General features: G+C 44.6%; 4 protein-coding genes across 7 annotated transcripts; 1 reads left to right on the top strand and 3 right to left on the bottom strand.

The window, feature by feature from the left end:
- On the bottom strand, positions 4,674-5,877 carry LOC8082315 (phylloplanin). The gene is made up of 2 exons (XM_002465255.2): positions 5,540-5,877; positions 4,674-5,416 (listed from the first exon to the last, which is right to left on the bottom strand). Exons 1-2 carry the CDS (start codon positions 5,730-5,732, stop codon positions 5,070-5,072), a joined length of 540 nt encoding a protein of 179 aa, XP_002465300.1. The 5' UTR covers positions 5,733-5,877; the 3' UTR covers positions 4,674-5,069.
- Positions 11,194-12,166, bottom strand: LOC8082314 (phylloplanin). The gene is made up of 2 exons (XM_002465254.2): positions 11,845-12,166; positions 11,194-11,698 (listed from the first exon to the last, which is right to left on the bottom strand). Exons 1-2 carry the CDS (start codon positions 12,017-12,019, stop codon positions 11,427-11,429), a joined length of 447 nt encoding a protein of 148 aa, XP_002465299.1. The 5' UTR covers positions 12,020-12,166; the 3' UTR covers positions 11,194-11,426.
- Positions 14,012-17,084, top strand: LOC8083651 (UDP-glycosyltransferase 88A1). 2 transcript variants are annotated; one of them, XM_021455951.1, is made up of 2 exons: positions 14,012-14,124; positions 15,317-17,084. In XM_021455951.1, the coding sequence occupies exons 1-2, from the start codon at positions 14,116-14,118 to the stop codon at positions 16,892-16,894; spliced, it is 1,587 nt and encodes a 528-aa protein (XP_021311626.1). In that variant the 5' UTR covers positions 14,012-14,115; the 3' UTR covers positions 16,895-17,084. The 2 variants fall into 2 exon arrangements, with proteins under 2 accessions (XP_021311626.1, XP_002467881.1); XM_002467836.2 differs by having other exon boundaries at positions 14,013-14,124; positions 15,191-17,084.
- Positions 18,475-20,958, bottom strand: LOC8083650. Of its 3 annotated transcripts, none has more exons than XM_021459894.1 (3): positions 19,606-20,958; positions 19,054-19,087; positions 18,475-18,871 (listed from the first exon to the last, which is right to left on the bottom strand). In XM_021459894.1, the coding sequence occupies exons 1-2, from the start codon at positions 20,684-20,686 to the stop codon at positions 19,080-19,082; spliced, it is 1,089 nt and encodes a 362-aa protein (XP_021315569.1). In that variant the 5' UTR covers positions 20,687-20,958; the 3' UTR covers positions 18,475-18,871; positions 19,054-19,079. The 3 variants fall into 3 exon arrangements, with proteins under 3 accessions (XP_021315569.1, XP_021315573.1, XP_021315566.1); XM_021459898.1 differs by lacking the exon at positions 19,054-19,087 and having other exon boundaries at positions 19,606-19,972; positions 20,075-20,953; XM_021459891.1 differs by lacking the exon at positions 19,054-19,087 and having other exon boundaries at positions 19,606-20,953.

Below are 23,804 nucleotides of genomic sequence, written 5' to 3'. Positions count from 1 at the left end.
ATTGTTTTACATGAGAAAACATAAACATAGATAGTTTTGTTTTACTGTTTAACGATTCAGAAACAGACCGTTTTAACTAGTTTTACTTACAGAGACAATATAAAATGTTTCTAGGTTAGAAAGGAGGTTGGAAAGCAAGAATCAAATTTAAGAGAAAATTGTCCCTATAGATGATTCTTATCTCTAGCACTCCCTCCGTTCCAAATTTTATGACGTCTCGGCTTTTCTATATTTATAACTTTTGCTATGCACTTAGATATATATATTATGTCTAGATATAAATGAAAGTTAAGAATCTAGAAATGTCAAAACGTCTTATAATTTAGGACAGATAAGTACAAAATATAGAATCATTATAAATATTTCTAGCTAAAACCAGTATTGTCTTGAACAATTTGGCAAGATTTCTAGCTAGTGATTCCGAGGAGAATTCAAACGTGCCCACACTCTAGCTATCTTGGCTCACCCGACAAGCCATGGGGTATGTGAACAACACAAGTTGGTTGCTAGCAAAGTTGGGAGGAGCTACCAAGGAGTGAGGTGACGAACTCATACTTGGGCTTGCTTAGGGACTATAATTAATTTCTTGGCTCTGCCACTAGATCGATTCTTTTTTTGAAAGGTCGCCACTAGATTGATTCATTCTCAATGAACTCTGATACTCGTTGTCACCGCTCCATGTCAACTTAGAATCAAGAACAAATAAGGTATAGAAGAAAAGCATGAGAAAGATATGAGATCATACTCATATCGGGGTTCAGGGATAATATTTGTGTTCAAAGAATAATGCTTGAATCTCTCTGACACCTCACATCTTGTACCAAGACTAGGATTGAACTCGCACTTGCAACAGAAACTAAAATAATAATATCATGATAATTCAAGCTTAAAATTGAGTTGTACTATTACCGAAAAATGATATTTTTAGCGTAATGTTCTTGACATAGTGTTTTGTAGTCAATCATCACTATTATATGAGTCTTTATGAAGCCTGAACAAGTCCCACACCAAACTCAGAGTCAAAGGGTCAACACTAGAAGACCACCCCTCAAGTGCTCTAGCTCACCTAGAATACAAGGACACACAAGCCCAATGGCTCAAGCTCTAACGTCTAACCCCCATAAAAATGAACAGCTGGACCTATCCATTGCTACAAAAACGCATGTCACTACCATCAATTGTCAACTACAAAGTTATAGATTGTATCGTATACTACAACGTTATTGACATCCAATTGTTTGAAAATTCTAAATTTTAAATATCAAAATTTTGAAAACTAAAATGTTTTTTAGGACTAAAACATTTAAATAAAAAACTTATTATCAATTACAGAGTTGCAAATCACATTTGAAGCTCTATATTTTCTTCTATGAAATTATCTTCATCTGACTTCATACATAAAAGTTATGATTTGTTTTTGAGCTACTATTTCTATAGGCATGCTCCTTAGGAGTCCTCCTTCTGCTAATCAATTTATAGAGGCAGGCCCTTAGAATGCCCTCCTCTATTCAAAACCAATTTTAGAGATGGTCGTTTTAAAACATATGTCTTTGTTAATCAATTAATAAAAACGGATGTCTTAAGAGCAATTGTCACTATAAATATCTAACTGACAGATGCGATCTCCTTAGGATGTTCGTCTTAGAGCCTATCTCCTAATTACTTTTCGTAGTAGGTGATTTTATGAATACGGCGAATGGATTGGTGGTTCCTTAAAACTGCCAAAACAATGTCACATTAGGTTATTTTCTGAAACAAAGTCTGAAAAAGAAAATAAAAACTATGTCGGATGCGGGAATCGGTCCCACTCTTAAGGACATATTCGCTTGACTGGAAAGCCATGACTGAAAGTAATATTCGCTGATTTATTGTGAGAGAAAAACACTGCTGAATATGGTAAATTCAGCAGATAAGTTCAGATAAATATGCTCCTGGCTAAAATTAAATATGTCCCGCTATTTGCCAATAGTTGCATATTTTTTCACCCCGATATTATTCCCAGAGAGCGCGCGATTCCACCCAAGCACAGCACCGGTGGAGTGGAGCCCAATCAGTAGCCGGTGAATACATGCGTACCGATGGATAGCATATTAGCATGCATGGATCGGAGGTCCACACCGAATTGTGAAACTATGCAAGTTGCCGGATTCGGCCCGGATCGATCGATCGCTTTCTCGTTCGTTTTTCTCGTCCGAATCAGCCAAAAGGCGCGGGTCGCCCGAGCTGCGCGCATGCGGATCGGCCGGGCGGCCAGATGGTCCATGCATCCACAGTCATCGCAAGCGAAAGCGAGCGCCTTTGTCGATTTTCATGGCAGTGGCAGTGGCAGCGGCGCGGCACCCAATCAGAAGCTGCCGAGAGATGGTTAGCTCGTCGCATGCCTGCGCGGGGAGCATGCATGCACAACGTGTGGAGTGGAACGATCGAACCACCAGGCGCCCATGCCCATCTATGCATCACGGGTCACGTACGGCCCGTCGTCCGGGCATGCGTGCTGCCGTGTGTGTGTGCTTCGAGCCACAGGAGTGTGTGTGTGTGTATATATATATATATATATATATATATATATATATATATATATATATATCAATCACGGACGGGCGCGCACACATCAGCGTCGTCGTCACACATGGAGGACGTCTTTTATTATTTCCGGCATCGGCAGTGCACATGCATATATATTTGCATCAGTGTATACATAACCTGCGGTAGTGGTGCGGCCGTTATTATGTGCACTTGAGCAGAGTACGAAATTCTTCGCACGCGTGCTTCAACTTGCGTTTGCTGGAAGACCTCCATCGATCGTGCCAACTTTTAGACGAGGGAGAGAGATGGACCAACGTGTTGCTTGCTTTGACCATCCTTGCCTTGTTTAGTTACACCCAAAATCTATAAAATTTTCAAAATTCTCCATCACATCAAATCTCGTGACACATGCATGAATTACTAAATATAGACGAAAAAAATCAATTGCACAGTTTGTCTATAATTTACGAGACAAATTTTTTGACCTTAGTTAGTCTATAGTTGGAAAATAATTGTCAAATACAAACGAAAGTGTTACAGTGTTAAAGTCCAAAAAATTTTCACAAGTAAACAAGACCTAAGCAAAATATACTAATCTTATGAAAACGGAGAAATAACATAATGTACTCTGAACCTGCAGTGGAACACTGGAACCGGTGCCACTGCTTGGGTCGGCCATGACCAGGCCTGCTCAGTCAGTAGAAAACTAATGCAACACAGAGAGAACACCTTGTAGGCATTCTGAAAGCCTTCTCTTTCGTTATGTACAAGAACACTTCAAAAAATAGTTAGGAGTAGCGAATAGCTGCGGTAAACATTATCTAAAAACTCGATCACCCACCTATTATTTGTATAGCATAGGCGAAGCAACAAACCATGATTTCAGAGGTATACTCTTTTAAGCAACTGTGTACGATACACAGTACATATCTGTATCTAGAGAATCTTGTATGGAAATCTTTCTATGGCTCGCCGTCAGAAGACGCCACTGGACAGCCGACAGAAGACGCCGACACGGGCTGGAGGCAGCAGACCGGTGCTACCTTTGTGACCAGGAGCCCGAGACCATCGACCACATCATCGCCGCATGTTCGTTCTCGCGGCAAATTTGGTGGACCGTCTTGGCCACTCTGGGTTCCGACGCGTCGCAGATCGGAGCTGATAACTGGCTAACTTGGTGGGAGAACTGGAGGCACAGATGGCACGGAGATAAGCGTAAAGGAGCGGACTCTTTATTCGTCTTGGTAGCATGGGAGATTTGGAAAGAACGCAATGCGCGTTGCTTCAGGGGCTCCTCGGCCACAGTTGGTCAGTTTCTGTCGACCATCAAAATCTCTGGAGATCTCTGGATACAAGCCGGGGCTCGGAACTTAGGTTGTCTAGTTCGGGAGTAGTTAGCATGTCGTGTTGTGGGGAAGGCAATGTTCTTGTACCACCTGTAAAACCTCCGCCGCTAGCGCCTCGGCGCTTTTGTAAAAAAACTACTTCTACTTAATACAAAGATGCGCAAACCTTTTGCGTATTCGAGAAAAAAAAAGGCTCTCGGCCTCTCGCTCAATGAGATAACAACAGTCTGATGACTGCAAGAGTTAAACAAAGAAATCAATATTTGTAAATTGTGTTGAATTTTTATATAGCTTATTCAACTTTTGTAAACATATAATTAAGGTTCACACAATTAGTGGTTGTTGTTGGTGTTTTTTACCTCAAACAATTAATCTAATGAATCACACACAGTAGTTCAGAGAGTGATGTGTATGCAGGACATAGATTTATATTGTTTTAGACATAGGATGACATTATGTCCACTTTACGAGGAGAGTTGTATTGCTTGTGCACCGCGTGCAGAGTTTGACAGGGTGTTGGTGTGTGTTGTGAGGATGTTTCTCTCGATCGATGTTGATCGAAGGTCTCCTACAGTTAGAGATTAGAGATAGGGTCACGGATTAATTTTTCCGATCCGACATTGATTGATTCCCAAGTTGATTACAAAAGAGATCTAACCGGATAAAACTGCATTTTGATTGTTGGTTTCCATAAAAAAAATGTGACACGCGTCTATAGCAAAATGAAACAGGCCATGTGTCTTCGTAGAATGCGCTGATCAAGATCAACAATAATGCTCGATTGACAATGCAAGCAACAGGTTCAATAATAATCACACATATATAACCTCTCCTTTTCTATCTTCTCACAAACAAGCGAGACGAGGCAACAAAGAGCGATACACACGGTACATATGTTCATGTGCTTCTTTGAAGCAAGCATGCATGCATGGTACGAGATTAAAAGATTAATAGGTACAGTACGTCGGTCGTATATAGCACATATATATGTGATGTGGGACACAAAGTATATAACTAATAAAGCAGCCCAAATGAACATTATCCACCGCTACACGTATTGATTTCTTCTTAATTAGTTATTTATAATAAATAATTCATTGGCGCCGTCGATAGATTAACATGTAGGCAGCTCGTCCAGGACAGCAGCCCTTTGTAGCCTGTAGCCTGTAGGTGCACCACCTGATGAGAGTTCAGACTTCAGACGAAGGAGAAGGGCATGGTGCCGAGGTTGAGGATGCCGCCGATGATCTGCCCAATGAGACCGACGATCCCGCCGATGAGGGCGCCGAGGCCGCCGAGGTCGCTGCCGCTGCCCGTGGTGATGCCCAGGAGCTTCAGCGGCGCCGACAGCGTCCCGGTGGCTCCGGCCAGGGACTTGTCGCACGCGCCCAGCGGGGTGACCACGACCACCTTGCACAGGTTGCCCAGAATGGCGGCGATCAGATCCTTGCTGGCACTGCCTTGGCTGAAGAGGAAGGCCCCGGTGATGTCCGTCGTCGTGCTGCCCACTACGGTGCTGCCGCACACGAGCTGCACCAGGGCGTCTGGCGGCCCGACCAGAGATGACAGGAGGAAAACACATATATATAATTATTATGATCGATGTCCTGGAAAATTGTTACTAATATTCAGATGATCGACGACAGCGATGCATGCATGTCCCTTACTGGGGAACGACGGGACGCTGGCCAGGTTGATGGAGTTCCCGGTGGCGCATGGCACGATGCCGGAGACAATGAAGCTGGTGTTGGCGTTGGGGCTCGCCCCCAACGACCCCGCCGCACCGCGGGGCAGCTCGCCGGCGGAGACGACGACGACGGCGATGAGCAGAGCGGCGAGGGCAAGGCTCTTCGGCGCCATTATGCTTAATTAATTGCTGCTCGATATTGCTATAATAGTGTGTGTTTTTTTATCAGCTCCCTCTCGAATCTCGATCTCTCTCTCTCTCTCTCGGTCTGTTGTACGGAGCGAGGTTGAGATTGTGCTGAGAGCTGATGAGAGTTGTAGGTCATGCTGCTGCATTGATCCGCTATTTATAGGCGGTGTGCGAGGAGCAGGTCACACACAGGTCAGTGTCAGTTCAGTGTGCGCGCGTGCTTTGCAGTGTTGGAACGCCTCACGCTGCTGTCCCTGTCCGCGCCGTCGGGCGTGCAAGTAACCAGCCAACTTGACGGGAGGGCCACAGCGCGCGAGGAAATCCCGAGCAACTGACGACGGGCGGTGCGGGGCAGCCGACGGAGCTACACATCTCTTCTGTTTTCTCATCAGTGCTGCGTTGAGGATTGCATTGTTGAGCGCGAGGATACACTCAGTAAGCTGTTGTACTAATAGTGAGTGGTCGTAAATTAACACGCAGCTGATTAAGCTAGGTGATTATAGTAGTCTGATAATTGGTGGCCATGCATATGTAGATGGAGCTGATAGGTTAGCTCATAGGGATGGTAGGGTGGTACTGCCCTGAGAAAGCCTATCGGCGTGTGGTCCGACCCGATCGTGTGGCGACGATGCACCGCCGGCATGCCGCTGATCCACGCCCTCGACGCGAGCCCGTGACATTCCTCCGGTTCACTTCCTCACAAGCCGTACAATGCCAAGAAGATGGCAGCAATGGAGATCGACATCGTTCTAGTCTGAGTCACCACGATCTGTAGTGCCAAAATGTCTATGCAGAAATTACTACTTTCTCTGTCTAAATTATACACCGTTTTGATTTTTCGTTTTGGGTGCTGTTATATCCTGTTGTCCTTGATACCATCGATGAAAATTAGAGTATATGGTCTCTCCATTCTTTTTTTTTTCAACCACTCTAAAGGTTTGCACGTCTTTGTATTAATACAACACAATTAACGGTGTTCTAGGTGACTTAAGTAATATGTGGACGCTCAAACTCTCTCTAGTGTTACCGAGAGCTATGCTGTTACATTGGACACATTAAGATACATTTTGACTAGATATAATAAATTTATTATACATCTAGATATAATGTATATTAAAAAAAAGCAAAACGTCTTATAATTAAAAAGTCGAGTCAGGTTGCGCGCATGATCTAAGACACAAACGGTGCATGCTAAATCATTTTTTATCACCTATCATAATGGTGCCGCATCCCATCGAGCTGTTTGTTGCTCTATGTCCAAAATTATATTTCGTTGTGGTTTTGCTATGTACTAGATCCGTTCTAAAATAGTTTTACAGTACATTTTATTGTTCTGAAGTCATTTTTTTTCAAGCTTTGAATAGATATATAAAAAAGATACAAATCTTCATGATCTATAATAACTATCATTAGGTTAATAATGTGATAATATTTTCATAATAAACATATTACAAGATACAAATGTTTCTTTTTTGTGAATCTAGTCATATTTTGAAAATTTTATCTCAGCTCCTTGAAAAGTGAGATGTGCAGTTATTTAGAGGTGAGAGAGTATATAGATTTTGCTATGTAGCAAAATATACGTTATTTCTATACATAGTAAAAACTATAGATCCACAAAAGCCAAAATGACTTCTAATTTGAATTAGAATGAATAGTAAACACCCTTTTTTTTTCCTTCAAAACACATTGTTTTCTTTGTGACTTTTTCAAAAACATTGTGTGTATGTACATATCTATGTTTTTCCTTTTTTGTTGGCTTAGGCGAAACCTTCCCCTATATTAATAAATGACTTACCCTTCCTGTTTATATTAAAATAAAATGCACTTTGCGCTATTATATTGAGAAGGAGACAACACTATTTAATATTGGACATACCATTTGAAGTGTCTATATATATACCACCGGTGTGAAATAAGGGCCATCCATGTCCGATTTTCCAACCCTCAATTGAAATACTATAGTGGATCCATTTTTTTCTACGGTACCTTCTCTTCAACATCCCAACCTCAAACCTTCACATTCTACCTGCCAACCAACTGCAAACCCATGCTTGGTCCTCTTCCTCTCTCCCTGAACTTATGACCATAGAAATTATTATAATTTGTTGTGGAACATAAAATTTGCTGATTAGTTTTAATATAATGAAATTATATAAATTAAAATTATCTCTAGTTATAAAAATCCATATAAGTTTAATTATAGGTTACCAAAAAATCTGGTCAAGGGGGAAAAAACCAGAATTTTAAAAAATAAACACATCACTGGAGTGATCTGGGCCTGGGCCTAGGACATGCTGGATCAGACCGAAACAGCATCCAGGTCTGCTCGAGGCCCATGTAAATTTCATACAGCCCCGATCCCGGCGTTTTACCCCTGCGGCCTCCGTGGCTTTGCCTCTTCATCTTCACTTTCCCCCGCCCCCGCGTGCACGACGGTCGCCGCCGCCGCCGCCCTAACCCACGTCTTCGTCAGGTATTCTTCGGGCCCCTTCGCCGGCGAAGATTACGCCCACCCCTTCTCTTCCTTTCATGCTGTGCGGAAACCGAGCACTCAAACCCTAGTTCCAGCTATTTGTTTTCGAATCTGATCTAATTACAAGCGCATACATGTCCTGTGCCTGCTAGCTTCGATGTTATGTTTGCAAAAATTATCGGGTGTTCATGCCCTCCGCGGTCCGCGCCTTGGCTCGGGTTAAATATGTACTTGGTCTTGGTGGCTAATTAGCCAACCACACACAGCAGTCACACCATGGCAGCAACCCCTGTGTGGATGGTCAGTAAGCCCACCTATATTAACTCGTGTTGTGCCAATCGAAGGGGTTACTCTGCCTTAGTGTGGTTCCTTCTCTGACACATAACTCACAACTCCGCATGAACGAACTATTTTTTTTAGTTTCCTGTAGAACAATCGGCAAGTGTTTTCTTGGCAATTTTTTTTTTTAACAAAAAGAGATGCTAAAATTTAGTGCCTGTAGTGCTCTTCTGGACTTGATGCAAAAGGACTGTTCTCGTTTTGATGTTCTAAAACGTCTTCGTGTTTTATCTTGAGGTTTATGGCATGGTGACTCATTAGCGACTTGCGTATTTTCAGTTGTGCAACTGGTAGTAGGTTCTCCTAGATATGGTTTCCGCGGTTATGTCTTGTATAATTGGCCCTTCAGGCTGCAGTTGCAGACAGTGCTGCCTTATGGCATACTGTCACTGTACCTCTAGTTGTCTTTTTGTAAATTTGTTTACAGAAGAGTCTCTGAACAATTAAGGGGTACTATTAAACTGCTCTTTCTTTTCAGCTCATCACTAGTAACTATTTTTGCTATTAATCTGAAATATCCTCAGTCCTAACTTTGGTCAAGTACTGTTAGTATCATGCTATGCCCTTATTCTTTAAAAAAGAATGAGGGACTATATGTTTCACAATTCTTGCATACACCAGTCCCTTTCACAATTTTTGTGCCTTGAGAATGAAAACTAGAGCATCTTTTGATGCACTATTTTCTGTTTTTGTGTCTTAACAATGAAAATGAGCATCTGTTGATGCACTATGTTTCAATTTTATGTTTCTTCTTAGAACCAGTGTTCAATTGTGTCTAGACATTCTATGACCTGCCAGTGTTGAGTGGACATAATATCTCCTGACAGACAATGATAAGATGTCCTATTTTGGATTAATACTGAATATTTGACTAGGTAATCCACAGCTTAGCTGTCTTCATGTCATCTGTGGTTACAGATATATGGTGTGGTTAGTATCTTGCTCAGAAAGACGTCCAAAACAGACTTATCTCATCCTGGAGTCAATTGGTTCAATTAATTGCATGTCTCTATAACTTCGTGGCTTTCATAAATCATACTTGTACTCGTGATGGTTGACTGGAATATGCATTTTTGCTTATTCTAAATTTGTGAAATACTCCAATTATTAGGTTACACTACCAATGTGACTCCTGAAAGCCTAGTTCGTTCTTGTATGATTGTATTGCACAATGCCAAACCCCATTGAGACATAGTTTTTTAAACAAGTCACTTAGGCTGTGTGAAGCAAGCTCAGTTCCCTTTGGGAAATCGGGAGTACTGTATGTTTGTCATTTTGTACGTGTTTCTTTTGGGTGATGAACTGATTTTTCTCGTGCTATGGCTTACATCTGTTTTCATCATTTGCAGTTTTTCGTGACAATGTCTGGTCATACCCAACCTGAAGGACCACACCAACTTGATTCAAAACGTGCTGTGAACTCATGCCGAAAGAATGTACCCGGCACATCATTCGTATCAGATTTGAGAGATCACATCCACGAGTTCATCAATGCCTCTGCAGATGAACACCGGACATGCTTCACAAAGACTATCAAGAGGATGTTCCAGATGTCAAAGACTGTCACTGAGAGATCCTCTGAAGCTGAGGAAGCTGGATCCGAAAGTGTCTTGCCACTTCAGACCACAGTGTCGCGGTAGAAGTGTCTACACTTTATATTGTCTCAGTAGAAATAGGATAACATGTTAATAAACTAGTTAACTACGGGCTCTCAGGTAGTCAGGTGAGGAAGTAGTTCTCAGGAAGCATGATTATCTTGTGTAGATAGCACTTTTCCACAGTTTTGACTGGTTTAAGATGCCCAGCTACATGAGGCATTTCTGTAACAACTGACCTGTGCAAAAATAGAACAAAAAGAAAAGAGTCATCTTTTCCACACAATTTGTGTGCAAAAACTAATATTGCCTACAGGTTTCTTTCCGCACTAGCTGGATCATACTACGTAAGACTTTCCTTCTTCTTTTTGCAGTCTCCTTATCTTTTTGTTTGGTGGTGGATGAAGCTGAAAAATACTAGCTTAGACCAGCAGGAGTCTTGTTAGAGAGCTGTACCAAACTAGGAGTCTTGCTGAAGAGTCATACCAAATAGGGCCTAAACTAGCATGAGTCCTGGCTGGGCCCATACAGCCACTTGGCGCCTTTGATATTGTCGTCGTCTCGTCGACGGTGAGCTCCGCCTTCTTTTCCCGCGGGCTGAGGCTTGGTTGCACACGAGACACGACCGCCTTTGGCGACGACGCATGCCCCAGCCTGAGGACGTGCCCAATCTCGACACCTGAGTGCGTCATTCCGTGTTCCATGTCAACCCGTCATTGTGGCTGCTCTCATATGGTGGTCTGTGGGCTCTTCTTCTACTCTTCTAGTATGAGATCCACAACTAAAAGCGGCTATGGCAGAGAAGCAGTTTTGCTAATGAGCCCAACAGATTAAACTGAACGGTTTATATAGAAGCCAGCTAGATATAGTTGATTCGGTGGTCAAACTTGTGTTGATTTATTTATGCAAATATCATCGGGTTTAATTTTAAAAAGTTTCAAGGCAAAAACGGGTAAACACGCGATTGAGACGGAACTAATATATAACGCGTATAACACGAAGTTCTTGAAGTTTCGAACCAAAGCATCATCAGAATTCAGAAAATAAAAATACGGGCGCTTGATGAAGAGCAGACTTATATATTGTTCCATTTCCATCATACTATATACTTATCCATGCTCATTTATTTTGAGGTACGGTACTGTATTTTGTAACTGTGGTCCGTCGCCAGCATAAACATGGAAGTTTTTAGTTTTGTTCTTTTAGATAGATATAATACTGACTGATGCATATATTGCAACCCAGTGAATTATGCACGGTCGTCGTCGTCAGTTCATGCGGAAGGAGAAACCGGCCGGGGCGAGGCGGAAGACGCCGCCGAGCATCCCGGCGAGCGAGCCCTGCAGGTAGGAGGCGAGTGCCCCCGCCGCCGGCAGGCTGGCGTTGCACTTGGCCAGCGGCGTATCCACCACCAGCTGGCAGGTGCCCACGAGCGCCGCCAGCGCGTTGGTCAGGTCCGCCTCGATCGCGAACGACCCGTTGCGGCTCGTCGTCCCGCCCGCCACCACGTTGCCGCCGCACCGCAGCTCCACGTTGGCGTCTGCATAGCATATGTATATGCATGCACGGCAGAGGCCAGAGAAGCGCACGTCGGTACGTGACGTGATGTTATAACATCATCATCAGTTGCAAAGTCCAGAGGTAATAAGTATGACGGAAGTTTTTGTCGCATGCACGCACACGCACCTGGGAATGCCGGAGAAGTGGCGGCGTCGATCAGCGTGCCGGTGTTGCACGGCACGACGCCGGTGACGACGAGCTTGCCGAGCCTGCTGGTCTGCGCGGAGGCGGTCGTCGAGCACGCCGCGGTGGCCACCGCAACGGCGAGGAGGAGAATCGACGCTTTGTTGGCTGTTGCCATTGGCGGAATCGGAGTAAGAATTAAGTTATGAAAAGCACTGCGACGATGGTGTGTACGTATGTACTGCTGCTCGATCTCGACCGGGAGCTCGTTCGTTCGTCTTGCTGTGCTACCAACTTACTACCTACTACTGCGATGCTATGATAGTTGGTTTATATAGACTGGAAGCCGGTAGTGGTTGGGGCTCAGGTGAATCCAGCTGTCCAGATGAAATAGGAGTACTCCACTGCCGGCGAGCTTTCGACGACGACGACCGAATTTTCTGTCATACTCCTATATGTGTGGCTCTGCTGCAGAGTTCCGTTGTGCCTTTTGGAACGGGTCGCGCAGGCCTAGAACCTAGGGGAGGGCACTCTGCACCACCCAAATCGCAGGGAAAAGTGCTTTAATTCGGCAAGGCGAGATTTTCTAGTTGATGTCGGCAAGTGTTGGTTCCACCGAGACAGACAGTGGTCGCCGTCCCGTTTCCACGTCTGGTTTTCAGCATCACTGCTCCCTCCGCTGCTTTTTTTTTTCACGTGTAGCTTTTCCGGAAAAAATTCTACGGGTGCTGCATTTAGGGGCTGGTTGGTTGCTTGCTCATCAATTTTGCCTGGCCAGGCACCAATCTAGACCCTTGATTTTGGATGCTTGGTGACAAGGATTAGTTGTCTGACGAGCATTTGTCTGCCAGGGCAAGAACTGAACAGGCCTTTAATTTAGCCTATCGTGCGACACCGGTGATTGGTCAGATCAGCGATATATGTGTGTCCCGGAACAATCATCGTATCTAGGCATAAGGTTGATCTGAATTTTTCAAACCATAGTTTGATGCCTAATTTGATTGATTGTTGTTCTGAACTTTGCGGAACTGGGTTATAGTGTGGAAGTGATGATAATGTATTCACCGCAGTAGTTGTATATGACAAAATACTCTGTGCTCGTGTTGTGTCTATGCGCTTCAACTTTTTCCTCACCACCTCGGGTGTTGGTGTCGCCGTAGTGGATACATCTTCTTCTTCATAGCAGCTACCTCGTCGTTGGTGGATACAGTCGCCTTCCTCTTCGCAAGGACTACCTAGTTATTTGTGGATGGATGGATGGATATTGAGCTCTCCACAACGGCTACCTAGTCATTTGCCGATGGATGCCGAGCTCTTCGCAGTGGTTACCTGGTCACTTGCGGATGAATGAGTCTATCGGTGGATGTTTTACCACCATGGCTTCACCCACCCCTTGTTGGTGACCCTTGCGTGGATGTATTTTTTTTTCTTTGGCAGCCATAGTCAGTTGGTGTTTAGAGGTGGAGGTCCCCCATGTATTTTTGTTGTTCGTTTGTGTCTTTGGGATTTCGCTGGTATTTCTAGGATTACCCGCGAATGTATGTATCCATGTTCCGGCTTTTCTTATGACCCTTTCTCTTAATGAAAAACGGGTAAAAGATGCGATCGCAAAAAAACGTTACCAACCTCAACCAAATCAACACTCAGATCAAATGTAGTAGTAATCAACTCTCTAGAAGACTCTAGAAGCTTCTAGATATAAGGATGAGGGCAGGAGGAAGGGGAAGGGGATGGGGAAATCTTGCCGCAACTAGCCTCGAGCTGCAGCCCGCCGAATCGCCGATTCATGTTCAGGTTCTAGTCCTTCGACAGTTCTTCTGCTCGGTTGGCTTCTGTATATGTATCACACTGCAACTCGCATGGCTTCTTTCATGGGCCAAGGTAAGTCTACAGTCTACTGCTGGAGCCTATTTTCTCCTCCAACCCAATAGCTAGATTGGCCCATAGCCCATAGGTTCCTGATAGTAAGGTATTTAAAATCTTCTAAAGACGATTTGTGCACCAAAAGAAGGCCAACCATTGGGCCACGTCACTTGCTTTTGTATCTGCCATAGGATCTAAAACTAACGGCATCAGGCATATCAACGTGGCCAATACTAAGTCCCGATTCTAATGCCGTCACGAAGCCTCGGGAAGGCTTCGGAAAGTCCCGGGCAGAAGATAAATCATCCTTTTCTCCAGTTTCTTCCACTCCTCGCTAGATGCTGTTCGTCCCATTCTTATCGCCGCCATCAGAAGCACCGAAGAAAAGCACCAAAGAAAAATCTCGCCTCAATGGAAAAGGTACTCTATCCTCTTTCCATGTCTGGTTTCCCTTTTCCGTTTCAAAAAATCTTGCTCGGTCAATGGTCCCAAAAAACCCTAGCGCACATGTGCCATGTCCTTTTACGCTTATGACAGGCTGCTTAAATATATATGCCTTTTTTTGCTCGCAAAAAATATATATATGCCTTTTTTTTGTTTTATTATGTCCTTTAACTGAGTCTCAAAAAAAAAAACCCTTAGGCATGAATGCCTGGAGCAAAAGAAGAACATGCAGTTGCTATTTTGATTATCAAGATTTATATCTTGAGAGGAATGAGGAAATGGCTTATATATTAGCTAAAAACATGTACTAATGAATCTCGCTTGAGTAGATTCTTTGATAACATCACATAGACACTTATTACATGCTCCATCCATTTTAAATTATAAATTATTTTAGTTTTTCTAATACATATAAATCTTAATGAATGATAAAAGTTATGTAGCTAAAAAAGATAGAACAACTTATAATTTTATAACGGAGAGTACCCTGCAGCTAGAAGCCACAGCGGTTGTAGCGCTTCTCCTACAGCACTTTCAGAATTTCAGATCACCAATTGCAGCAGCAGCTGCAGCCTCAATACATGATTATGTTAATAAATAATGAATGAATTTTTAAACCGGGTGTCCTTTCGCGTGTCGCGTGGTATACTGCTGCGGGCGTAGGTTTTGGCTTCTTCCAATTGTCCAGAGCATCTTCAAAAATTTCAAAATCCACTTCCAATCTTGATTTTCTTAGCAAGATTGTAAAAAAAAAAATTTTCTCTAAAGATTCTCTATCTGAAGTCACAGTCTTTCCGCACTTGGAAAAATCGACTCAATTACATGAACCACTTATATAGATTGGTCAATCTGAATGTGGAAGAATTTAAGGAAGAATAATGAGTATAACAGGTTTTCCAATACAAATGTACAAGAGACAAATAAAAGTTTGAGATTATCAAAACAAAATTTTCTTCTAAAATAAATTTTGAAACCAGAATAAATGTACTTCTAATATTTTTAACCACTTGAAAAACTCATTGGTTTATCAACTGTTTTTTAGTCTATCGGAGATGCTCGGACATGGCAATTCGCATCCTGCCATGAGCTACCTGACAGCCATAAACGTCGTCTCCCTCCATGCCTTAGCTCGCACTCATCCCTTTGTTTCATTCCACCACGGCAATAGTTGAAACACGTTGATCAGTTGCATCTCCGGCGAGGCAGAGCGTCGCAGAGCCACTTGCGCACCACCGCGCCACCACAACAAGATTTCCTCTTTGTTCCCCTGACAATGGAGCAGCAGACCGTCATCCTGTACCCGAGCCCCGGCGTCGGCCACATCGTCCCCATGGTGCAGCTCGCCAAGGTCATCCTCACGCACGGCTACGACGTGACCATGGTGATCGCCGAGCCGGCCGTCAGCTCGCCCGACTTCCGCATCGTCGACGTCGGCCGCGTCGCTGCCTCCAACCCCGCCATCACCTTCCACGTCCTCCCTCCGGTCCCGTACGCCGACCTCGCCGTCCCCGGCAAGCACCACTTCCTCCTCACGCTGCAGGTGCTGCGGCGGTACAACGACGAGCTGGAGAGGTTCCTCCGCTCCATCGTCCCGCGCCAGCGCGTGCACTCCCTGGTGGCCGGCATGTTCTCCACCTGCGCGGTCGACGTCGGCGCCAAGCTGGGCGTCCCCGTGTACACGCTCTTCGCCTCAGCCGCCGCCACCCTGGCCGTCGTGGCTCAGCTGCCGGCGTTGCTCTCCGGGAGGCGAGGAGCGGGACTCAAGGAGCTCGGGGACACGCCGCTCCGGTTCCTCGGCGTGCCGCCGTTCCCGGCCTCCCATCTCGTCAGGGAGCTGCTGGAGCACCCCGACGACGACGAGCTGTGCAGGACCATGGTGGACGTCTGGACGCGCAGCACGACGGACGCTAGCGGCGTCCTCGTCAACACGTTCGAGTCGCTGGAGAGCCCGGCCGTGCAGGCGCTGAGGGATCCGCGGTGCGTCCCGGGGTGCGTGCTGCCGCCGGTCTACTGCGTGGGCCCGCTGCTCATCGGCGGCGACGGCACGGCCGCAGCAGCAGCGGACCAAGAGCGCGCGGCGGAGAGGCGCCGGCACGAGTGCCTCGAATGGCTCGACGCGCAGCCGGAGAAGAGCGTCGTGTTCCTCTGCTTCGGAAGCAGATGCGCGCACTCGGCTGAGCAGCTACGGGACATCGCCGTTGGCCTTGATAGGTCTGGGCAGCGGTTCCTGTGGGCGGTGCGGACGCCGCCGGCCGGCACCGACGACGGCGGCGGTTTGGAGAGTCTCGACGACACGCTGTTTCCAGAGGGGTTCTTGGAGCGGACCAAGGACCGGGGCCTCGTCGTGCGGTCATGGGCGCCGCAGGTTGAGGTGCTGCGCCACCCGTCGACGGGCGCGTTCGTGACGCACTGCGGATGGAACTCGACGCTGGAAGCCATCACCGGAGGGGTGCCGATGCTGTGCTGGCCGTTCTACGCGGAGCAGCAGATGAACAAGGTGTTCGTGACCGAGGGCATGGGCGTTGGGGTGGAGATGGAAGGGTACAGCACGGGCTTCGTCAAATCCGAGGAGGTGGAGGCCAAGGTGAGGCTGGTGATGGAATCTGAGGAGGGCAGCCGGATCAGGGTCCGAGCGGCAGCACTCAAGAATGAAGCAATAGCAGCGATGCAGGACGACGGCTCATCACAGGCCTCGTTCGCCACGTTCTTGTTTGATGCCAAGAATCTTCATGAACAGCTTGGCTAGCTAGTGATCTCGGCATCACATTGATTTTCAAGTAGTTGTTGGCCTAGGACGTCCGCCTTTTAAAATATATCTATTTCTAGAGGCATTTGTCTTAAACGGTCGCCTCTGCAAATATTATTTAAGAGACAAATAATTATGTCTGTTTCAAGAGTTTGGATATATATATCCCTCTCATTTTTATGGTCTCCAACACTGCTGAAAAAAGCAAGTTGGATGGGTATAGATAGCCCCCAACCAAGCTCATTACGAATAGTCGTTGTGGAAGAACAGGGTTAATCACCGTTCGGAGGTTAATGAAATTCTTAGGGATGTCGAAGAGATGCTTACTTCTAAACCCCCTGCCAAGATCATACGCGTCCGAAGATCAGCGAACTTCGCAGCACACCTCTGTGCGCAACATGCGTTCTATTGTTTACAATCCTTTGTTTGGTCTCTTCCCCCTAGCTTGGGCAATGTTTGCTTTGTTTGGTCTCTTCCCCCTAGCTTCTTGCTGCAACGTTTGCTGTCTGATTGTAGCAACTCTATTTGAGTAATGAAGCTATGATTCACCCCCCAAAAAAAACGATCATATGAATAGTAGCATTACGTAAATTATGTGCACAGTTTACAGGAAATCACATGATGATCCTCTAGTTTAAAACTATAAGCACCTGTTCATATATACAGTGATACTGTTTTCAGCATATTGTCGTCTTAGTATTTTGACCATATGTCCTAACATCAAGGTTCAGTTTAACGATCTTGCACTTGTTGGAAAACTCGTGCAATGTTCTACATGATTATAAAAAAAAAACTAAATATAATGAACCGGATGATCATGCTCTACATGATGGATGATAACCTGAGCTGGCCATGTTTATTTTAGGCCTTGTTTAGTTGTTTTTTTTTCCTCGCAAATTACAGATAAACTATGCAATTAGTTATTTTTTATTTATATTTAATACTCCATATATGTGCCACAAGATTCGATGTGACGGGGAATCTTAAATTTTTTTGCAAAATTTTTAGGAAGTCAACATGGCCTTAGACGAATTGGACAGTCAAAATATATTCGACACTGGTACGGCAACATCTAATCGGCCAGTAGCCTACAACTCAGAAACCTTAAGCTTATACGAGGAAATACAGTGAAATATACAAGAAAAGGAATAATCCATCACAGCCTTGCTTCAGTGACAAGCTCCATATCTCGAACAGGTTGGGGCCTGCTTTCACTTGCACATGTCAGAATGCGCTTCATAGTTCATACCAGCACGGTATCATCAGTGGCTCTACACAATCTTCCTAGGGATTAAGAACATTGCTTCATCTCTGTCAACAAACTAACAAAGTATCCCTGAATATTGGACGCCAAGTCTTAAACCGCTGCATGATACAACCCGCCACTAAGTGTAAAAGTTGTGCAATGTGAAGGCCCCATCAAGCAACTGTATATATGGTTCATTGGTTCTTACACTCGGACATGTCTGATTTAGTTGAAAAAACCAGTGGCCCAGCAAGGTCTTCCAAAACAACTGCTGCCCAGAGGCCGAAAGCAATTACGAACCGTTTCCACACTCAGTGATCAGCATAAGGCGTCAACAGAAGAATGCAAAATAGTATTCAACAGGCAACATTGCCAGGAGCACCCGACATATAACTATAGCAAGCAGCATCGCAAAGAGACACGCCTCCGCCTACTTGATATCATCATCCAATATTTATTAATCCAAATGGAACATCCAGGAGGTCCCCAAAATATTGTAGGCACTACACAACATCTGTTTGACATAGCACTATAGCAGTAGAGGAAACGAATTAACAAAGATGCCATGCCATTGCATCAAGCTCCTCAGGAGCAGCCTTCAAAGAGTTACGAGAAGAGAAAAACGCTAATACCATCTACGATCATCATTAGACACTTCTCAATTTAGAAGGGATTGCACTGCTGGGTGTTTCATGCTCTTGGTCCCCCACCTGTAGCGGCCGCAACAAGCGCTGCATAAACAAATATTTTTTTTAGGAAAAAACACATCAGCTAGATGGAATATATTTTATCCTCCATGAATCTTTGTAACAACTAACAACCAACCAAACAACAGGGATCGTCAGGTTACCCGCAAAAGAAGGTTACCCGCAAAAGAAATAAAGTGAAGAAAAAAAATGACCAATAAGGTTACCTCTAAGGCTAAACAGCACTAACTTTTCAGCGCACTTCAGCAGCTCCACAAGACAAATAGACACTCCTCAAAGTCAGTAAGAGAAGAAGTCAAAACTCCCCAAGAACAACCTTCTTTATTTAGCACATATATCATCATCGGTTATTCATAATTCCATATTTCTAAGTTGCTATAGGTGACACTGACAGGTCCATGCTAACGAATCTACAGGACTAAAAATAGTGTCAGGGCTGGTATGGAGTGTAGAAGCTCAGTTGGAAATGACTTTCAGGTTCCTCTCATGCTAGATAACTCCCTGGCTCAGCCTAAATTTAAGTCATTTTAAGATCAGATCACCTATCCTGACATGTGTAGTACATGAATAAATTAACTGGATTCTTCTGCATATTTAGCAAATTTAAAGGAGTATCCATGAGAAAACATCATAGTATCAACACAGTTTTATACATATTCCTCTTCTATAAAGCCTTTATTCATCAATAAGGTTTTCATGTTACTTGCTAGGATACTTATCATAAATATTGGCTAATACAAAACTAAGCAAAGGTGTACCTGGTGTGTAGAAGCTCATGTAGGGAACAATGTTGTTGATGCCCATGAGCTCACCTATCTTTGTAATCCGACCAGACTTCAGATCAATAGCAAATACCTCATCTGTTCCCGAGAAAATGGCAGCAACACCATCCACAAAACAAATCACATCGAGCGAGTCCATCAGGGTACCTAACGGCCTGAGCAGTGTCTCTAGATCAATGACTTGGCTTTGTGCCCATCCTGCATATTTCTCAGAACCAGCCTCCCTCGACCACAAGTAGAGTTTGGACTCATGCACGCCACTAAATCCCAGCCTACCATCCACCATCTTCACTAGAGCAATTTGCCTATAGTTTGTACGTGGCAGACGAATCAGAGATGTTTCCTGTGTTTCCACGTCATGTTCCAGAATTTTCAAACTCCTCCCACAGTGATCAGAGATAAAGTAGAGTGTATTGCCCACAAGAACGCTAGGGGACAAACAGACCTCGGCATGGCGGAGCTTAGCAGAGGTCGGTTCGCTCCACGCACCAGTCTCTGATGAGTAGACACAGGTGAATGCCTCTCTGGCGGCAGTGCACATGAAGACAACGAGGAAGGAGCCTCCGCTGTGGCAGTCGATGTGGTCGCAGACGCCATCTGCCGCAGCACAGAGCACCGCGGCGGTCCAGGTGCACGGTACCCGGGAAAATAGTTGATCCGGCAGCTTGGGCAGCGGGCACTGTTCGTCCGTGATGGGGTCCCAGACAAGGAGGTTACCCGCCGACAACACCAGGAAGTCGTGCCCCCAGGGCAAACTGCGGAGGAGGACGCGACCGTGGCGGGAGTCGATCGCGCGCCAATTGCTGCGCATGGCGTGGGGGAGTGGGACGGAGGAGGTAGGAACGAAGGAGGATACCGAATGGCGGGTGCAGAAGACGCCCAGCATCGGGGGCGCGCGGTGGAGCTTGCGGAACCGGCGGCGGAAGGCGGGGTCAGAGATGAGGCGGCACCAGCGCTTGCAGACGAGGGAGGCGCGAACGAGAAGCTCCGGTTCTTCGGGAGGGAAGCGGATGATGATCCGGTCGACGAGATCGTCCATCAGCACCGGCAGCGACATCCCGCTCCGCTCGGTCTGATCGGACCCCGGCGGCGGCGAGGGTTTGGTGATTTTGGTCGGTTGGCGACGGCGAGCCGCTAGCCTAGCTGGTTGGGTTCAACCAGCTCGAGAGGCTCGAGAGGTGATTCCTCGCAGGCAGGAGGCAGCCAGAGCCGTATTGTACACTTGTGAGATTTTGTTTCTGATTTTTTTTTCTCATACAATTAAAGTTGTAAGTTACTCCCACAAAAATAAGATTTAATATCTAGAGCAAATGATGTCCATGTTCCTGTTTCAAATTCTGTTATGATTTACTAGTTACCACTTCATCTAACCAGAAAGTGACCTGACCATTCTTAAGAGCATCCTCGACCGTTTGGCAAATAGGCTTTGCATTCATGTATTTACAAAAAAAAGTTTAAAAAACATATATCTAACGGTTTGACAATTGGGCTTTGCAATTTTGTTAACTTGGCAAATAGAGGGGAATGACTTGCATATATGCCAAGCCCCTCCGCGCTTGGCATCGCGTCCCTCGCACGAAATCCGTTGCCCCCGCACGTAGTCGTGCGACTACTCCCTTCTCCCACAGCCAGATTTTCTTTTTTGCCAAGTGATTAATGTCAAACCATTGAAGATTGTCTTTTTTCATATTTGCTATATTTATTTGAGACTTGACAAACTCCTCTATTTGTCAAACAAACTATGCAAAATGGTTGGGATGCTCTAACTTCGTTTTAAGTGTATTTTAGGGCCTTTGGTAAAAAAAACTTATATGACAGAACAACTTACACTATTTGATATGGCTTCTTTGTAAATGGTTTCAACTAAGAAGCAAAAAACCATGTTTCGGTGGCTTCATCCCTCTAGTAAAAAAAATAGTTTTTCCACTCTGTGGTTCTTTTACATAACCATTTTTACGAGATGGTGTTTGCTAGGATTTCACATAAAAAGCCAAAGAAACCAGAAGTAAAGCCCCTATAAAAGTTCTACCAAAGAGGGCAACCATCCACCAAAGCCTTTGTCAATAAGAAGCTTTAGGATTTCAAAACCTTTGGGCCAGCTTCATGTATGGCTTCATTTGTAGAAATATTTCATGTTTCAGGTTGTGATTTTGAATTTAGACTGGTATCTCTCACCAAGACGGTACCATGTGTGGTTAGTGGCTACTTGCCAATCTTCTCCACTAACTCAAAGGCATTTCTCAATATTTGTCATTGTCGCCAAATCATATAAAAAAATCGACCTATGAGGACAAGACAGTCTCTAGTCCTTTTCACGCGGGGCGGGAAAACCTCTAAACTCCTACCCACTTAGAGCAAGGTCAATAGAGTTAAGTTGCTTTGCTTTAAGACAAGTTTTATAAGAGCTAAGTTATACAATAAGTGTCTTCTATTTGTCTTAAAAAAGTCTCTCTCTCTCTCTCCCTATTTATTCTCACAACATTTGCTACTTGGACCCACTAACACATATGCTTTTATGTCTAGTTTGATGTTTACATGGGAGCCAAGGTCTTATCTTTCTCCAGTCTTCTCCTCCACATCAACATTTTTTTTGGCTATAAGTTTTTCATTATATTTGCTTGTATGCAAGTCAGGCCTAACTCCACGAGAACGAACCTATAACCTGAAGAATGTTACATGACCAACTAACCAAGTCAGCTAGAGACACTCTTGAAATTGGACGCAAAGTCCTAAACAGCTATAGGATAACGCAGTTGTGCACGGCGCTGGCTCCAGGCAAAGAAATAGCCACAAACATTCGATACGCTTCCTACGTGGTTTCTTTGTCCGAGTTGCCTACGGCCCGGCAAGTGGCATGATCTTCCTAGTCCCTACAACTACTGAAAAAGCGCCAGCAATTACCAATCAATTTCAGACTCAATAATGCAATATCCACGCATCAAGAGCGCGATGGAACACACAAATGGAGCACGAGCAACAAGATTACAGGAGCTTCCCACATATACAGTTATCGAAAAGATCAAAGAAACACATCTTCAGTTATTAATTGATATAGGCATAAACCAAAACAACATCCCATGTTAAAGTAGATGAACAGGCACTACACCACCATCCATTTGAAATAAACAGTTCGAGATGCAGCAAAAGGATACACGCAGCCTGAAGCTGGTGCATTGAAGAGTGAACAGAAAACTGTGCACTGTGGCATCTATAAAGCATCAGGATTCAGGAGTCAAGACAACCCCAAAAAATTTCTCCGTTTCGGATACCTTTTGGTGTCGCCTTTCTACCATATGAAGTCTTCCTAGTTGCTAGCCAAAGCATGATGGCCAACAGAACAAGACCAGCAGTGAAATCACAGATCCTACGAGTAATGGAGGGGGAAGAAATACCCCACTAATATAATGCCACCGACGATCACAACTAGATACTTGCTTCTTCTTCTTTTCTTTCTTTTTTTTGTTGAAAAAACTAGATACTTGCTTCTTGTTTAGAAGGCCTTGCGCCATTGATTCTTTTCATGCAGCCAAAGAACCATGTCTTGGTCCCTCACCTGTAGAGGCTGCTCCAAGTGCTGCAGAAACACAATTTTTTAATTAAAATAAACATCACAAGAATTTGGAAACCATTTGCTCTCATCGAAAAGTTTTCACTCACTAGCCACAAGGAACAGTAAGTTGCTCCTAATGACTAACCAAAGAGCACTGACTTGTTACATCAGCCCTACCAGTTAATGATCACAATTGTACAAACTAAGTGAATGAATGGAAACTCAAGAGAAACGCCAATTTTGTTCAGCAGGTATATCATCATCAGTTGTACTTGTACATATTTTATCTGGTTATGTAACAGTGAAAGGTCACAGCCAAGAAGTTTCACAGGGTTAAAGATAAGAACAAGGATGGTATACATATTTGGAGCATACAAGCAGATCAAGGGAGTCATCTTTTTGTTCCTCTCCAGCTGGATTGCTTTCTCAGTCAGACTAAATTTAGATCACATCTCAAGACCCCAGAATTCTTCCCTAACATTTCTAACAAATGAATAAATTCCTATACAGAGTAGCCAATTTTGACAGGACGGTCCATAAAAAGAATAGGTAGGAGTAACACAGTTTTAAAGATATCCCCCATTCATACACCTTTTATTAGTATTAATATACAGCATACACATAC

Source organism: Sorghum bicolor, chromosome 1 (genome assembly GCF_000003195.3).
Source record: "Sorghum bicolor cultivar BTx623 chromosome 1, Sorghum_bicolor_NCBIv3, whole genome shotgun sequence".
Lineage (NCBI taxonomy): Eukaryota > Viridiplantae > Streptophyta > Magnoliopsida > Poales > Poaceae > Sorghum > Sorghum bicolor.
The sequence above is the reverse complement of the archived record's forward strand: the minus strand, read 5'-3'. Positions and strand labels throughout refer to the sequence as shown.

Bases quoted from the DNA above. Each gene is read 5' to 3' on its own strand.
- LOC8082314 (XM_002465254.2), bottom strand. From the start codon at position 12,019: ATGGCAACAGCCAACAAAGCGTCGATTCTCCTCCTCGCCGTTGCGGTG. The intron at 11,699-11,844 runs GTGCGTGTGCGT...TATGCTATGCAG, and splicing joins CACTTCTCCGGCATTCCCAG to ACGCCAACGTGGAGCTGCGG.
- LOC8082315 (XM_002465255.2), bottom strand. From the start codon at position 5,732: ATGGCGCCGAAGAGCCTTGCCCTCGCCGCTCTGCTCATCGCCGTCGTC. The intron at 5,417-5,539 runs GTAAGGGACATG...TCGGGCCGCCAG, and splicing joins CAGCGTCCCGTCGTTCCCCA to ACGCCCTGGTGCAGCTCGTG.
- LOC8083650 (XM_021459891.1), bottom strand. From the start codon at position 20,686: ATGTCGCTGCCGGTGCTGATGGACGATCTCGTCGACCGGATCATCATC. The intron at 18,872-19,605 runs GTACACCTTTGC...TTGTTTATGCAG, and splicing joins CATGAGCTTCTACACACCAG to CGCTTGTTGCGGCCGCTACA.